The sequence below is a fragment of the Idiotropiscis lumnitzeri genome, chromosome 4 (assembly GCF_059441095.1).
Source record: "Idiotropiscis lumnitzeri isolate Australia: NSW breed Sydney's pygmy pipehorse chromosome 4, RoL_Ilum_1.0, whole genome shotgun sequence".
Lineage (NCBI taxonomy): Eukaryota > Metazoa > Chordata > Actinopteri > Syngnathiformes > Syngnathidae > Idiotropiscis > Idiotropiscis lumnitzeri.
The window spans coordinates 9,394,878-9,413,161 of record NC_142394.1 but is presented as its reverse complement, the minus strand read 5'-3'; the positions used below and the strand labels follow the sequence as shown (position 1 = coordinate 9,413,161).

The following is an 18,284-nucleotide window of genomic DNA, read 5'->3' as shown; positions in this document are numbered from 1 at the left end:
AAATGAATAGTGTTACTGAAACATTATTTGAGCACAGTTGTTATTTTCAAACTTTCCAATATTTGAGCACAATATTACTTTTGAACCAGTGCATAATGTCATGGTGGCTTACAATTATACTAAATATTATATTTAGGGCATAAAACTTCTGCTTCCTATTGAGGTGGTACTTGGTGTAAAAAAAAAGAAAAAAAGAATGAGAACCACAGCACGTGTGATGTGGTTCTGCACTTATTTGTCTTGTGTACCCGGAACCTTTTTGTCATACCATGAATAGACCCATTCATACGTGTCGATGTCTCCTAAATTTGAAAATGTAGAACAGAAATAAAAAAAATGTAAATACTTCATGAATCTGAATTTGTTATATATAACTCAAAACATTTACCACAAAACTTGGAGTCCCTATTCATTCAACAGCGATTCAAACTTTAAATTTCAGAAAAAAAAACATTTAAGAATAATTTTCAATATTTCTTTTTATTTTTCATGTAAGCTTTATTGAGACACTTTAGCTGACAACTGGCTGTTGAGAGTTTGGCGCAGCAGTGCTATAGGTTGTCTCTCCGGAGAAACAAGTTGTCCTGCACAAATATCACTTAATTGATATACATATGAAATGACTGAAAATATTTACTTATCACCTTGAAAATAAATTATTAAATCCACGTTTCCACATACCTGCTACAATGTGCTTTTGTATGCCTACCCCTGGTTGGGAAACACAGCACTACATATTTGTGTGTAGCTGTTTAATGTGTGTTTTGGAGTCGGTCAAGCACAGAATGCGTATTTGTTGTTATTGACGGCGTGTGAATAAATTAACTTGGGCAGCTAATGGGCTAAACTATCGTCGAGTTTCGCAATCGTCCATTCCAATCAATCAATCAATGCCGTCATTTAAGAAAGAGCGTCATTCTTTTCTCTCCTAGGGCCGATCCGCTTGGCCGCATTTAAAGGTATCGACCTGCACGCCGTCCAAAGGCAATTATCAGCTCAGATTTACATGCACGGGTTAGTGACCTCATGTGCATGAAGCAACTGAATGAATGAAGGTTTGCCTTTGAAGGGAAGATAAAAAGGACATTGTTTTCATTGGCTTTTGTCGTTAGTTCTTTTGTGGTGCACGGATGGCTATGGCATAGGCCGAGGGAGAACTCGTTAGAGAACTCGTTAGTGCAAATATGGTGCATTTCATGTCTTCGTTGATCCCAATGTACATGTATTCATAAACATCAAAGAAAATCTCATCTTCGTTGTATTGGCTTTTTGCATTGAACACAATTAGGACTACCAGATTTTTGGAACTAGAAGAACTACGAGACCCATCATTTTGACTGATTGCGCTCTGTTGCGCTTTGGCAATGACGTCATTGACTAAAAGGATTATTACTTGCCGCTCAAGTGTTTAATTAGTTATTTTATTAAAATTCCATTTTGAGTATCTTTTAATGTAAATGATGTCGTATAAATGATTGAGAAACAATTGGTTCAGCGCCTATTGTCCCGTACGGCTGCTTGCGGGTCAGCTGTTCTAAAATACAGCTACTTTGAGGCCGACGGAAAGGAGACTCATATTGCAAACAACTTCACTGCACTTCACTTCGAAAAAGAGGTAGTAAATCGGAAGTGCATCACACAAAACAATTCTGTCTGGAGCGCACCGCGGAACTCTTTTTTTTCCATGGGGGAATTATGTTAACATGCACCACATAAGCTCATTCCTTTATTGATTTTGTCTGACTGGCATGTACTGGCCACAAAGTCATGACTATCACATCTAACAGCCAATTTTACCACACGCCACGTGGCTCTTCTTGGCCGGGGCAGGGGGACTTTTATAATCCGACTCACTGTGTCTCAGCTGAGCAATTCATCCTCAGACTCATACCGACTCTACTCTATAAGATTTTTTATATGGTAACCAGCAGCGCTTCTCAATACAGCCGTGTGTTGCTATGGAAACCCGACAGCGCCATCCCAGCAGACATGCATAACAATAGGTAGAGCCGTCAAATTGACTGGCACGCCATAGTTAAAGTAATAATGACTTGTAACAATGTTTAGATTGTTTAATATCATAAAATTGCAACATGGGGATGGAATACATACAAAATTAGGAAAAGTCACATACATGTTTTTGTCAGCATCAAATACAATTCAGTCTTCATTGTAACTACCGTGCGTGTTTTCAACCGCCATGAATGCAATGTGAGCCTTAAACTTCACTAATGTATTTGCATAAGTAAACTCTTTGAAGTGGTAAGCCTACCTGTTTTTGAAAACTATTTTTTGTTTTTGCCAAGGGTCTTTAAGATTAAATGTTTGGGATAAAACATTTGTATAATGGATGGATGGATGAATTTAGAGTGAACCTAATGTACACGGTGTGATAACCATTGAGTACAAGTTATCCTTCAATGTATCGAATGTATGCATCTTCAGAAACGTTGCGTCTTCATTTAATGTTATTAACGTATGTGATTTTGCACAAAGCTCTTAGAGCAATCACCATTTGAAGTTGACCCTGATATATAGTCCGCTCCATTTATCATTTTAATCAAACTGGACTTTTCATCTGTTAGACTATAGCATGTTTTTTTGTAGTTGTTTTGTTTAATAGACGGACTGACGATTGAAGGACTGGCGGACCAGTGAAATTTACTGACGGACGCGATGATGGAAGGGCGGTTTTAATAATAATGACTAACTGACCAACGATTACTAATGATGGCCAAAATTTACTGACGCGCCCGGCTCTGATAATGATATAAGATAATGAAGACATTTACTGCAAATCCTCAACGTGTCTGTTAAGGCTGTCTATTGCCAAAGAACCTACAGCCATTGCTTTGTTAAGACGCAACAAACAACATGTCATTTAGTAGGCATTATAAACAACCTTCAATGAACCCAACATATGTTCGTAAGCACTTAAGACAATTTCGAGTCTGTTTTGAGCCACGTGTACATGATTTTAGACTGCGGGAGGTAGTCGCTGTAATGTTCAGCAATGCAGTGCAAACACTCATCCGCTGTTCAATGCGGAATACATCAGCGGGGCACTAATTATGCTCCTTTTTCTAGCACCTTTAATGGAATATCATTAGAAGTACAAAAGAGGTCAGAGCTTAAGCGTGTTAGTGTATAGCAGGAACTAATAAAGAGTAAAGGAAAAAAAAAAGTCAGCCGTGGCACACTGCGTTTCCACCCGAGTGAAAATAATCTTGAATGCAAAGGACACCAAGTGTTAAATTGACATTGCTCACTGTGTGTGCTCAGTGGACTGCGTGGACCCAAAGTGCTCCGGACATGGCACTTGTCATCACGGCGAGTGCCACTGCAACCCGGGCTGGGGCGGAATCAGCTGCGAGATCCTAAAGAGCACTTGTCCTGAGCAGTGCTCCAGTCACGGAACCTTCAACACTGACTCTGGGACGTGTGTCTGCGAGGACAACTGGACCGGCGCTGATTGCTCCATTGGTCAGAATCACTTCTTTTTCTGCATGAGTGTAATTTATCATGTGATGTATTGTAATATCAGAATGTCAGGACTTGTATGGCTTCCTGAGACTTTTTTGTGGCTCTTCTAACGCTAGACATACTTACCAAAGTTCATAAACTGGCTTTGACGACTGAAAAAAGAACTGTAACAGATTGGGTGGCCTTCCTTCGGATACATAAAAAGTAATAGTCACCCTAAAAACTACTTTTGCATGTTTTGTGTTCAAAATACTTCTTTGGGAGGGGATGTATTTTCCTCTCTTTGCTTACATAGCATCAAAGGGCGGCTAATTACCTCCCAATGATTTTGTACTGCTTTCCTATTTTGCCTTTCAACGCTGAACACTCAAATTAACTGGGAACACATTAGTTTAGTTTGTGTACGTTTCCTTTGATGCGCTCACAAAACAACAACAGATGCTTTTGCCTTAATTACCAGACTTGATCATAAATGACACCATCGTTTCATACAATTTTGGGGGAAACTATTGTACAAGGTATGTGCAACTTTCATATGCTTAACGGTGATGTGATGTAAAAGATAATGGCGCTCTTTAGCAATCCAGTCTCGTCTAAAAACAAAAATATGAGCATGCATACTAATAGCATATTATTTATTTATTTTTTACTTAAGGTTAATATTAGTCTATTGTGTCCCTGTTGCGTGTCTCATTGCATTATGCGTTCAATGCAGTGTGCTTTTCGCAGTTTGCTGGAAAAATTGCTGATATATAATGATCCAACACATCTGTGTTGTTAACATTTGGGCCACTTGTAAATATTTAGAACATTAAGTGACCGGTAAGCATTTTGCTTTGACTGCTCATTTCTCATATTTTAATCTGCGGTAATTAATCAACTCAATTTTTGAAAATTGTAATTGCCTACACAGGAATAATTTATTTCCCCACTCAGTTGGACATGAAAGTCTTTGAGCAGAAAAGACGGCTAAATCAAATTATTTCTCTCGTCTTTCCCACTCCTTTCGTAAAGCCAAAGTTATTCATTTGCAATGTCCCGCTGATTGAAAGTCAGGAATTTGATGAATACGAGCCAGGCCCTAGCTTTATGAATTTCTGATGACGCGCTTTGTTTTTACAGCCTTGATTAAATTACCGGGAGAAAGAAAAAAAACATCCTGAAGCTTCATTATGCTCTGTGTCGGAGATAGTCAAAGTAGGTGCAAAGTTGTGACACTTGACGCGCACTCCGCTTGCTATAAGGGTGCCGACATATGTTAACAACGCGATTCTGACACCGTACATTAATCTTGCGGGAGCCGACATATGTTCTTTCTCAAGGTGTCACCCAGGTATCTTATTAGAAAATATGAGACACAGATTTATTCGCAGCCTTAATTACCCCCCCCCCCCCAAATAAAAAGTCATGTTCTTTTCTTCTTTTTTTTTCTTGTAAGGGGAAAGCATCATTTCCCATCTGAGACTCTTAATTCGTCACCGGGATTTGCTTTTGAGCTCAAGTGGATGTGTTCGTGCAGAGGGCAGACCCCCACATCTGTTATGTCAGCCTGATTTATGTGGACTTTCTTTCTTCTTATGGATTATTTTGAGTTGTTCTCTTCATTTCTATTGTGTAATGTAGCGGTTGCCGTGAATATCTGGTGGATCTAAGTTTTTTTTGCCACGTTGTGTATTTACAATTGTAAAACAACAAAACAAATCTGCCTTGTGCCGACGCCAGACTACACGAATGTAGCCCGATTGAGCCGACAGATGTGTTGCCGACAAACGTAGTGTCTCGTAGCTGATATTGAGTCAGCTTGATGCGTTGTAGACCGTGTCATGTGACATCCTCAACGATTGGTCTTGTGGCATCTGGTATGCTTGTCCTTCAGTGCCCTGAGAGTATGGTCTTCAGCACTGACCAATTGGAAGACAGGGCCCTCCTACTTATGATGAGAGATTGGATGTGGTGCGCACAGACACAATGGCAATAAAATGAAAGCGCGGTGTCTCGGTTGTTCTCCTTTCTTTATTTGTTTGCCTTTTCTGAGCAGAGAATGCCTCAGTTGACAAGTCTTTGACAGCTGCTTGTTCCATCTCCCCGATATTGACCTCTTTGTACCATCTGGCAGGGAAAAAGAGGGCACTCATAGCACCAACTAGCGGGAAAAAAAAACACAATAGTTGCTTCAGGTCTTTCCGTCGCACTGTTGTCGATATAACGTCTTTGTAGTGGCTCAACGCTGCAGCTGCAGTTAAAATACGTAGCTGCGGCAGGGGGACATCAATCGCTCAATAAACACAGCTGGAGCTTTAGCTGTGTTGAGTGATATAAATCTGTCTGGGGACGGCACAAAATTAGCAGGAGGCGGCCACAATGCAATTTTCAACGCAGGAAAAAACATGTTTATGTGACACAATGCCATAATAGTCAGTCTGTTAGTAGGTGTGGCACGATTTTTGTCTAAATGATGCATTTTTGCAATTGAACACCTAATTGGTCAGAGTCATCGCATCCTATGCGCATGTGACTTGAGTGTGCAGTTGACTTTTTTCATAGTGGATACATTTTCTCATTGTGTTTATTTCTTTTGTACAAGGTGGCCTTTTTTTTTATAAAGAACTAGCAAGAGGAACCATCGCATTGACTATATAACATACATTGTGCACAAATGCACCTGTGTATGACTTAAATCAGTTGATCATTTATCAGGATTGTGGATTATCAAGTCTACAATTTAAATGCGTTCTTGAAGATTTGCACAACTCGTGCAGAATTAACAGTCAGGTGAGCAGCAACGTTAATGAAGCACAATTTTTCAGGTCACTCACATTAATATTCTATACCACGAAAAGCAGAGTATTCATTGTTACCTTGACAACAAAAGAAACACTAATACTGTATGTATTGTATTTGAAATGGACATATTCTTTTGGCTTTCTTTTCTTTTCTTTTTTTCATTTTTATGATTATATTTTTTTACACGGCATGGAGATTGTTTTGTGCCCCAAAAGAAAATAATAGCCTGCACAACAAAGATGTTCTTTTCCGTTTCATGTCTTCAATGAGCTAGGATCTCAAATCAAATTTGTCAATAGCAGATCGTCTCGGCCCAAAAATTAGGGAGTGTGTTAACCCGCCGGGGTGCGTCGGGAATTTTCACAAGCCGGACAATTAATGCTGTGGTTTTTCCTTCAATTAAATAAACTTTAATTAACAAGCGTGGCGACTGTGATCGACCGCCTGCAAACCTCTATTCGGCTGGGGCGTGTTCAAAGCAGATAAACACTTTGGCGCTAATGAAAAATTGATTACATGGATTCTTTGCGAAGGAGGAACCTTTTGCCAATTCAATGACTGTCCCCCTAGAGGTGCTTTTAATATTCTACAGTGTAAGCTGGGGGGTGGGGTGTTGTTAATCGCAAGCATCTCTCAATTGAAGTAAAAGTCTGACATGGACAAAAAGTGTTGCAATCTGCGACAAGTAGGCTCTCCACCATTTTTTAATCGAGTGAAACAGCAGATTCCTCTACCTTTGATGCAGTGTTATGAAATGGTAATTTCCCTGGTAATTTATTTGGTCTGAAAGTATATTTCCAATACATACATATATATATATATATATATATATATATATATATATATATATATATATGTCCCTTTTATTGTCCCGAAACAGGTCATGTACCCACAGTCCCACATTTCACTGACAGAAACACGGCCTTGCATGTGGCATCTGCCAATACACTACTTCAGACAAAATGTGAAATATCAGGACGCACCCACCCCAGTTGAAGTAAACTGTTTTAAAACAAACTTTAGTAAACACTTTAACATTATATTTATCGATGTATCGTCATGCTGAGCGAGCCGTGCTTGTTGGGTGGCCGAGACTCTGCCCACAGCTTTTGAACACAGTTGTTTACTATTTCTGACACGCAACGCGTCTTACCGCAATATGGCTGTATTTTGTTATGAATATTTTGGAAAAATCCCCAAAACACTGAAGCTGCAAAAAGTGGAGCGCAAAGTGGCGAGGGATTACTGTTTTTGTAAATAACAAGAGCCGAGGACACAGAGGTAGACTTGCACTTAGGGCAGCAGTGAAATAAATAAATAAACGCTTATCTCTTAGTATGTCACTGCAATTACTCGTATCCAAAACATACCAACACATATATACAACCTCTAAAAATATTGCCCCAATATTTTGTATTTTATGGACTGTAACTTTGTCTCATTCGTGACATCAGCTTTGTAGTGACCACCTCTATGAAGAGGAAAGCGGATCATTCTAATATTTTCAGTTAAGTGACGGCAACTATACTGCCATTTTTCATAAAAGAGTCCACAGGAGCCACACACACTTTGGACATCTACATCTACATCAAACATCATTTATGTTTTCATTTAAATTTTGCATTTCATGTGACTCCCTTAAGATTGGGCTCTGGTGATGGGTCTGTGCAGGAGGGAGTGATTTCACTTTGTTTGAAGCCGACAAGAGGAGGAGTTTACAGATTGCTTGTCCCTCTGGTGAGGGAAGGTGGTTATCTTAGAAGCTAAATGCTATCTTGGTTGAATCAGTCGCAAGCAATTCAATCCACCCACAAGATACTCCCAGCTGGTTAAGAAAGCTGGCTGTGTCGTATGCCCAAGTAGGAAACATTTGCCATTAGCCTGCCACGTAGACGCAGCTGTCGTCTACTGTATGTCTGTGACAAGGGCGGCGCAACCCGGAAACACGTTTCCCGGTCTTTCTGCCATTTTTAATTTCACCGGAATCACCTCAGCAACATTTACTGGCACTGTGGCCAACCTTGGCCCATTCTAGAACTAACAGACTTTGACAGCTCATGACAAGGGCCATTTTGAGTGGACTGCACATTATTTTCCTAAATGCAGAGTCTTTTACTTCTGGGTTAATTTAAACGAGGCTTTGCTGTACTCAATTTCTTTGTATATAGTTGAATTTAGTATTGAATGTATCAAGTATTTATATTGGGTAACATATAAGAATTAACTATGCATTTTGATAGATTTTTATTGCTGTAATATAATTAGTCATTAACACAGATATGTGAAAAAAATAAAATAATGTGAAAAAATAAAGTGCAGGTTATGGAGAAAATGCACATACGGAATTGTTGCGAAAACACGCTTTAAGTTAGTGTGAAACTTTTGCAGGCTCATGTACATTTCCTGGAGCCACTTCAGATTGTGAGAACACACTCCAGCTTCCATGGTGATTGTCACACCTTTTATCCTCGCTTCTCGCCGAGTGTTAGCCTCGGCCCGCAGTGCTCTGATGTATCACCCCAGCCAGATAACGCCGACTCAAAGAGGCCCGCTTCGCTTTTGTCAAAGTCCAGACCACGTTTGGAAGCTTATTTGGATGCTCCTCACAGTGTTCTTCCCACATGGCTCACATGAATAAATAAAAAAAATAATAAATGCCTTGTAGGATACATGGTTGCTATAATACAAGTTTGTGTTCTGAACATCTCTGAGTCATGCAATGTGAGTCAAAGCACTATTGTTCCTTTCCGATTTTCAAGAATTAAATAACCAAATAAACTTCTTTGACCGTTGCTAAACATGCTTCCATGCACTTCCCACACGCAATGATAAAAACTAAAACTTTTCTCAACTTGTCGTCAACCATCCGTCTCGTACGTATGGTTCAAATTCGACATCAATCAGTCAAAATTTGTTTGAGATGTTCTTTTCACTCAAAGTGATTCAAATGACTCTTAAATTGCGGCTTCAAACCAAAAGGGCTGACTACCCACGTGTTTTCTGTCATATCTTATTGATGCTTTTTGCTAGCAAGGATATTGTCGAGACTCACCCACACAAGCCTTACCAAATATACATTTTCACTGGGATGAGGAGATGACAACACAGCAGTCTTAGATGTTATTGTACTTCATTACAGGACAAAACATTAGGTATACCTGCCCATTCTCTTATACTAGTCAGGGATGTCTACCAAACCAATGTGTTATCCGGTCATCTCATCTTCTTTGGGTTTATTTAAAATCCTGACAAGTTAGTTATTTGTTTCCATGATCCATGTCAGTACGGCATAGACAGGGTGACCTTACTTAAACACATCTAAGGTATGTTTACGTTACATGTAGCTATTGTTCATTTATGTTCCGAAACAAAAAGGTATAACTTGCTTCGTAAACCGTGGCTATGGTTTGTTTACGTTGACTAGAAAAAGCACACAAGTAGGTAAAATGTAGCTTAGGTATGTTTCGGTTCCCAACAATCAAGTAAGATTACTAAAATTTGTTCACATTCCCTACAAAGGAGAAAAAAAGTTGGCACAACATAGCTAAAGTCCATTTAAGTTTATTACAATAGAGTGAAATGTAACGAAGATTTGTGAAAAGTTTTCAGCAAGTTAGTGCAACCTGTCCGATTTGCAAGTAAAATGTTTGAAAGTAAACTCACCGAACATCATACTAGAAAGTATTGTATGCCCTTTAAGGTTACCTTAGTTAACATAAGACAATGAAATACCTAACACTAAAATAAAAAAAAACAACTTAATTCATCTAGTTGAAGAAAATTTCATTGTTTGCCCATTACTTTACATAGCTGGTATTCATGAATTGGCTCAAAAAATATTAGAAAATAATATATTTTTGGTGAAAGTAATTGACATTGGCTTATTTTCTGCGACACACCTGATGATTCTGCGCCAAGGCACACTGGTTGAGAATCCCGGGCCAAAGGTAAACACTGAGTGTCATGGCAAGACTGAAATTGCCAGGTTGTGAATGACAAGGAAGTTGACAGAGCTTGGCACTTAACCCTTCTCTGCCCTACGGCCGCGATTTTGATACCGTTCTGGGCTCGACCTGAGGCAATTTTTGTCGTTTGCCCATTTCGCGAGGAGGTTGATCACACGCACTAGGGCCGATTTGTGTAAAATCAAACTCCAGCCTTTGTTAATTGAACCCCCTTTTTTTTTTTAATTTGTCACCCCCCGCCCCAAAAATGGGCTTTCGGCCGGGCCGGAGGGTTGGACTGTTCCGCCCCTGGCCTGCCCAGCTCTGGAAGTTGACATTTATATTTTTATGTATGTTTAGTTTCATTGGTACCATGCAGGTGGAATTAAAACCATTAAAAAAAAACTACACAGAAAGACGTGTATTAAAAGTAGTTTGTAGTCTAAATATTTGAACAGTAAGCATAGGTCCAGCTGATAAAAATATTTTCATTAAAGGTAAACAATTTTTAAATTGCACCCTGGCCACTTCACTTGTCTCACTGAAAGCAAAAAAGTTAACGATTGTGTTTTTGCTAATGCCATTACAATGGTAACAATATTATAATCATAGCCACAGTTATAAGCCAAGATCTGCTTCATGAAAGGTGACTAAGGTATTGTGAAAAAAAATCCTTGCATTTATTATCCTTATATTAATGTAAGTTGAAATTAACATTTTGTGCCTATGTGTATTTATATCTCTTCTCAAATACGGTGTGAATCATTCTGTGATGTTCAATGTCATTGAGTGCTATAAGTAAAGGAACGAGAAATTTGATAAAACAGCGCCAATGGAGACGCTTTTGCAAACACCACTGACACTGAGTAATCGACGGGCACATTGCTTCTGCTGGTTCAATGTTAGGCTTTGATTTTAGCAGATTTTCCCTATTTTTCCTATAGACAACCTCAAACCTCAAACAACATGGCTATAGAGGGTATTGGTAAAACTGGAAAATTTATCTTGAAAGTCCTTATAAAAGTGCTTGAATTAGGCCATGGAAAAGGTGTACGAATCCTGTAACAAGGGCTTTCTTTATTTTCATACAGTACTAAAAAAAAACAAAAAAAAAAACAAGTACACTGTACAACCGGGTGTAATACTTAATACAATTCCTTTCATCAGGAATTCATGCCGCAAATCCACTTTAGAAGTTGGCAAACAGGTAATCCTAGCTTAATTTAATTAGGGCTCATGCATGCATCTTAACTTCAGAAGAGGTATTATCCACTTATTGTAAATCAAAGACTGTTATACTGTGAACCTTTATTATCAAAATGTTTTTCAAATAATATGATTGTCGTATTTACCATTTCCCCCTAATCATGTACACAATACACATTTTATTTAATGAAAATTGATACTAAAACTAAAACTGTTTTTGAAAAACGTAAAGGTAATAAAAGCCACCCTGAAAACCAATTAAAACATAAAATGAAATAAACCCCTCTATAATTAAAAGTCCCAAACGATAATAACGCTGATGCTGATGGACAATTCAAGGGGATATGTTTGCTATCTCAGTGCTTACAGGTCAAAATATTAGGTACCACGGACCGATATGGTGTCCCACTGAGAAAAGCTGCTTCCTAACCAACCGTGTCATTAACTGCCTGATTATAAAGAAGCTTGTCGTGTGCCCTGGCGACATTAATCAACGGATCACGGAGCAGCATCCTACTATTTAGAGTCTTTTCATGTCATATCTCAAAAACGGGAGGACTCTAGTACGACAAAAGGATAAGCCACATCTTCTGTCTTAATTTCTATCATCCTGTCCTTTTATAATAAAACCTTCAAGGTATTGCAGAGCACTTATTTTCTCGTCTTGTTTTTAACAGCTACATCTGTCCATTTTCTGCTTTTCTGTGTTGCTGGACATACATATAGAAAGCTTTGATATGATTGTTACGTACATACTGTAAATGTGACATCCCTCCCTGTGCACAGTATTTCTAGCTTTCTGTTTTCTCATCACCCTTTTGCAGGTGAGGCAGAGTGACTTTGACAAAATATGAACCACTTAAAAACACATAGCACTTGTCGGCACTTTCCAACATGTGAATGAATCACTGTTTTTGCCACATGTATTGGGCACAATGTCGTTGGCAGTGTTCAGCGCAATTGACTCCGTGACTACAGGGGCTCCTTTCTTGTCATTTGGGAAACAATGTGAAAATGATTCATGCTCTCTGTTTCTTAGTAAGAATTGAACTTTCTGGTTCTTTTTGTTTTGAACAGTCTAGCGACAAGTCGGAAAGGTTGTTCAATCATGTCACATGTCGTCACATTTAAATCGAGCCTGAAAAAATTGGCTGTTTTTTTTTTTTTTTTTCATAAATCTTGATTTAAATTCCATTACCTCTCTAAAACATGATGAATTTGTATGAATGATGCTATACAAATATAAGTTCATTAAAGATGTCTTGAATATTTAGGTTGAAAAGTTAAAAAAAAATAATATTCCCATGGACACATGAGATTGTTGTTTAGTTGACATTCGGATTGTGATGGGTCCTGCAGGGAATTTCTCCCTTTTATGGTGTTCCTGAACCCCCCCCCCCAAAAAAAAATAATAATAATCACACTGCTGACAGTCTAAATCTGACTTTTCTGAACTTCTTATTTTTTGTTTGTTTGTTTTTTCTCCCCGTGTCGTTTCCCTTCCAGAGGTGTGCGTGGTGGACTGTGGCCCTCACGGCACATGCCTGGGTGGCATGTGTCACTGCGAAGAGGGCTGGGCAGGTGCAGAATGTGAGCAGAGGGACTGTCATCCGCGCTGCATCGACCACGGGGTGTGTCGCGAGGGCAAGTGTGACTGCCACCAGGGCTGGACGGGCGAGCACTGCACCATAGGTGAGCATGACGTCTCAACACAGCCTGCAAAAGCGCACACACATGCAGACATCTGACAGAAGGCCACAGATTGTGGAGGCAACACGGGCAACCTTGAAGCGTGAATGTCAGTGGGTTCAAAGTTGTAGAAAAAAAATCCACCTGCACTACCAGGCATATGTCACAAGATTAGGTAGACCATGTTGTCAGCACTTCTGAAGAGTTTTGATGATGTAACAATCGGTTTAAGCCTCATTCACCAAGTCTGTACTGTGACAATGATAGATATATTGTAAACTATGTGTTATGCCACAACTGTCAACTGAAAAATATCATGATATTGGCACGTGCAGAATTGTTGATGGATCTGATGTGCTGGGGTACCTAAAGTTTTGATTGGTGGGTATAAAATAATGCTTCAATGATGTCATGATTTACTGACCAATTTTAAAACAAACAAAACAAAACAATGCACATATGCAGATCCTGAAAAGTCTGTAATTATATTTTTAAAATCTTCGGGCCCTAAAATTAGTACAGATTTGCTTGTTTGTTTAAATTCCTGACAAATTGAAGAAACAAAACAAAGGTTATAGCTAATGTTAATTTATTGTCATAAAGGTAGAGTACGACATAGCTGAATTTTCTTGTGTGTAACAAGTGAGTAAAATGTTAGTTTATGTACCTTGAAAATGAGTAAAACGTAGCTAAGTTTTGTTTGCTGTTTCTGCAAAAAATTGTAAAGCCATGAGAAGAACCTTTAGAAAGCAGTTTTAAATCAAAGGATTTTTTTCATAATTCTCTCTATGAAAGGAAACTTTGCTGAACGGTTTTCATGGTCTCACGTTGAACGGCGGCTAATCATTTCTATCAACCACCATTTTCCTCAGGTGAAGTGCAACTCTGGAATTAGCAAGTCAAGGGTGGATGGCTTGTCAAGGCCTCTTTGCAATATAATTTTTCATGAAATGGCGGCACTTCAGTTGCCGCTAATGAGGATAATGACATTGGAGATGCCGCTTCCTACCGTTGACCTGTGGTCTGCCGCTTGAACCTCGACATTTAGTGTCAAACGTCATATTGCCAAGGGGCCATGAGCAGCCCTTGCTTCATGTTCCCGTGCGTCACCTAGGAAACAAAAGATCCAGAAACTCCAGACTGCTGGCAATTAATTATGTATTTCCAATCCGGCAAGGCTTCTTCACTGCAAGTGGTGGGAGTCAAATTCCAGATCCCTTAATGCTCCCAGCGAAACTATGACTTTCCAGTTCCAGTTAAAATTTGAGATTTGGGAGGCTTTCTAGAAAGAGAGAGAAAATTGTTTCTATGTAGTAATAGTACATTTTGGGAACATTTTCAATAAAATAATGAGCAACCACAGAGAATGATGACTACCGTATTTTCCGGACTATAAACCACTACTTTTTTTCTATAATTTGAACCATGCGGCTAATACAACACTGCGGCTTTTCTGTTGATTTTTCTTTCACTGTTAGAGGGCGCTATATAGTTCAGAAAATACATAAAAACAAAATCTGTCTTGGGACTGTTCCGTTTTAATTAACAAAGTTTTTGCCGTGTTAAAAGGGACTGTTTTAACAATCTGTTTATTTATCTTTATGTACAAAATAGTTCTGTACAAGCAGTAAACAACTATGTATATGTAACTATGTGTAAACAACTATGTATATGAGTGTGTGTGTGTGTGTGTATATGTATATATATATATATATATATATACACACCGTATTTTCCGGACCATAGGGCGCACTTTAAAGTCCCAAATCTTCCCCAAAACGAACGAGGCGCCTTGTAAAGCGACGCGCCCATTATATGGACTCACTCTTGACCATCAACCCTTTTACTCTTTGGGCTGTTCGGAGTGCATGTTAGCACACCCTGCTGGTCAAAGTCTCAGTCATCTATGCTTCGAATTGACTGTGACTAATACATTATGTGACTATGGTGTTTGGGTGAGGGTGTAGGACAAAGCTGGACAAAAGGGCAACTGTCCACAATGTTGTAGTCTGTCTTATCATTTATGTTATTGCAAGCAAGAAACGTCCCAGGTTTAGACAACAGACTGCAAAAAGCCCAAAGCACAACAGCACATCTCTCTAAACAGCCATGTGATTGGCTGAGTCTGAGTGGCTCCCAAGAAGCCATTGCTGTAATTGGCTAAGGCTGGGGTGATACCTCTGGCAGCAATCCCTTAAGGGATTGAGTCCTGGTGAGCTGGCTACAGCCCGCGCGATCTGAGCTAGCGCTAGCTAGCGTGAACTCACCCCTTGTAGTGCGGCGCGCCTAGTATATGCATTAAATACGGAAATAGCACCCTCAGCCGGTGTTGCGCCCTTTGATGCAGCGCGTCTTATGGCTGTAAAAATAGTGTGTGTGTGTATATATATATATATATATATATATATATATATATATATATATGCATATTTTTTCTTTTTTTTTAGTTGCTCTATACATGCGCGCCTTATAGTTCGGAAAATACGGTATATGGGTATTTAGGCCTTCAATTAAACACTAACCACTAACTCCTAACCCTCTCACATCTAATCCTAAATATAATTTATTACTCATAACCACAAACTAATCGTCATACCTAATCCGTATCTCTAATCCAAACCCTTTATCATAACTTCAACTCAGATGCACCAGATACCGCAAGATATAATTCAAAAACATAAATGTAATATTACTAGTTGAGTAAAGATCAAAATAACAGTTCAATGTGCTTGACTTCTAATGTGTTTATTTTGCATGAGAATCTGCATTATTTTTAATAACGTGATTCATGTTGATCCCCAAAGAATACCAAATTTATGAGCAGTAAAGTGCCTCACCCTTATCCTGAATCTCACCCTGAACTCATATAATAATCTTAACCTACGACTAACTCTGCCACAAATTAATCTTGCTGCAGATCATTAAGATATCCTTCATGGCCAGCATTGGCACCCATGGACAAAGAGTATGTTTTTTACAACAATGAATTCTCTTCCCTTCAATTTGTTGAATTCAGTGGCGTGCAAGTACCATATTCTGAACTCTAATCCTGACTCTATTCCTAACAGTGTCTCACTACTAAAATTAACTGCTGAACCTTAACACATACCACTTCCCCTAATTTTATCCTTTATGTGAACCAAACCATAATATTTATCTATTGCCCCTTACCGCAACATAACCTAACCTGAACCCTCCAACTCCCTCACACCTTAATGCAAACCCATTTGGTTGTTGGGCTCCAACTTGATCCCTAGACCTTTTTTTTATTTAAAAAGTACATTTTCTTTCTTTCCTTTTACTCTACTTAATATAAACTATAAAACAGGTCTGACAAAAGCGAAACGGCAGCTCACTGTGTTAGTGGTTGTATTCAATGGACCAAAAGGCCTTAAAGTGAATTGAATCAGCCTTTTAATCTTCAATTTGACTTACTTAAACGTTCCCTGTGCTCTTGTTTCAATTCACATGCACTTTTCTCATGGCTTTATTTGTCCATAAAGTGTCTTTTAATCTCATTTTGCAAGGCCAGAGCTCGCATGGATGACTTCCGTGGCTATTCTTTGGCAACATAACAGTGATCCTGTTATATGAGTCGTTGCAATGCAGTTTGAGGTGTTTTTAACTCACAGCCACCGTCAAAGATGAGTTGGCGTCGAAAGAAGCGACTCGGGTACTCCGCTTAATGGCGCCGCATGGATCTGCTTTGAGCCCACTGGTGTTTGAAGGCGACAAGGCAAACAAAGAGGTTCAAATATCAAGAGTAACTGTGTTTTCCTTTGTGCTAGCCCATTAGTGCCAAATCAAAGCAGACGGAGAATGTTCATAATGAATATTTTAGCGAGCGTTTTTAGACTGAGTCATTTAGGCGGTGATTCTTATGGCTGCTAATGGCCGGCATCTGGGATTTTTCTTCTTAATCACTCGCCGCTTTAATTAACGGCTCACAATTTTGTCCAACACTGAACTCACACGCGTGATAACTGCCAAAAAAAGAAAGAAAAGACTCGTCTTCATCTGTGGATTCCTTTGTGTGCTTTTAAATCTGTTTATTTCTGTCTTGTCTTGTAGCCTAACTCCAATTTAGGCTATGTCCACATGAATATGGGTATATATTTCAAATTTTGACCTCTTTTCTTTAGTAATTTATTTTCTTTTAATAAAAACTCTACTTCACAAATATCTTCATTGTAGAATGAAAGTAATGTACAGGCAATTTGAAAAATAATTAAAAATATTGCCACCTAGTTTTTTCTTGTTACCTGGGCATTTGGGTCAATGCTGAGCAATTTTAGCATAATTAATATGAAAAATTGACACTTTGAGATCTTTTCTCCATTTTACGATGTCTTAGGAAGGGCTGTTAGAGGAATTGTATAATATAATAATTATGTTAAATGAGCTTTAAATGCAAGAACATTTCTATAACTCTTTTTTAGTAGGTTGTGCACAAAAAGAGATAGGATTTGTTTTTGTTTTCACCATTATAACTTCAAATCTACCCTCCTGATTCATATGAAGGGGTGGCGTGAGTCATGGAAGCAATCATCAAATATTTGTGCAGATTTTCGGGGGTTTGCAAGCGTCCTTGGGGGGTTGTGTGAGATAAAAGGTAAATATGCTCTCTATAAAAATTAATCAAAAACAGGCTTTTTGACATTTCTATTTTTCAAGTATGCAGATTTTAGTGGGTGAATTTTCATCCTACTGAGGGTGCATGAGTAAAATGTTAAATATGAGTATTTTCTTTATGAAAATTAATTAAAAACATGTTTTTTTTTAATGTACAAGGATTAAAGTGCCACCTGTTGCTTCGTCAAGCACTAGACAACCTGCAAATATATTATGAGGATCAAAAGTGTTTATACCACATTCAAAAAAAAAAAAAGATTTTAAAATTTCTAAAGTGGTCTATTTACACTTGAAATGTCTTCATTTAATTTGCTGAAATAATCTAGAAAATACTGGACTCATGTGGACATGGTCTGAGAATAATTGTCTTTTTCTATGTTCCTATCTTCCTTCCTCTTTGTCTTCCTCTGATCTCCTCTTGGCGTCCATGTAAAGCCTTGGATTCCAGAGTGTCAGGTAAAAGAAAAACAAAACAAAACAACACACTCTTTGCTTGAGAATAACCTCATCATGCAGATTGTTACGATCCACCTTTATTTTATTGCT

The 18,284-nt window shown here is 38.6% G+C and overlaps 1 protein-coding gene across 4 annotated transcripts in view; it reads left to right on the top strand.

The window, feature by feature from the left end:
- The window catches only part of LOC148338038 (teneurin-3), a 225,217-nt gene that overhangs the window by 138,084 nt on the left and 68,849 nt on the right, over nt 1-18,284 (top strand). For 3 of the 4 annotated variants that reach the window (XM_088292542.1, XM_088292543.1, XM_088292541.1), the window contains exons 11-13: nt 3,283-3,483; nt 12,924-13,109; nt 18,174-18,194. In XM_088292542.1, coding sequence (XP_088148668.1) covers nt 3,283-3,483; nt 12,924-13,109; nt 18,174-18,194 — 408 coding nt within the window. The remainder of the gene's footprint in view (nt 1-3,282; nt 3,484-12,923; nt 13,110-18,173; nt 18,195-18,284) is intronic. The other variant, XM_088292545.1, reaches the window with a different exon arrangement.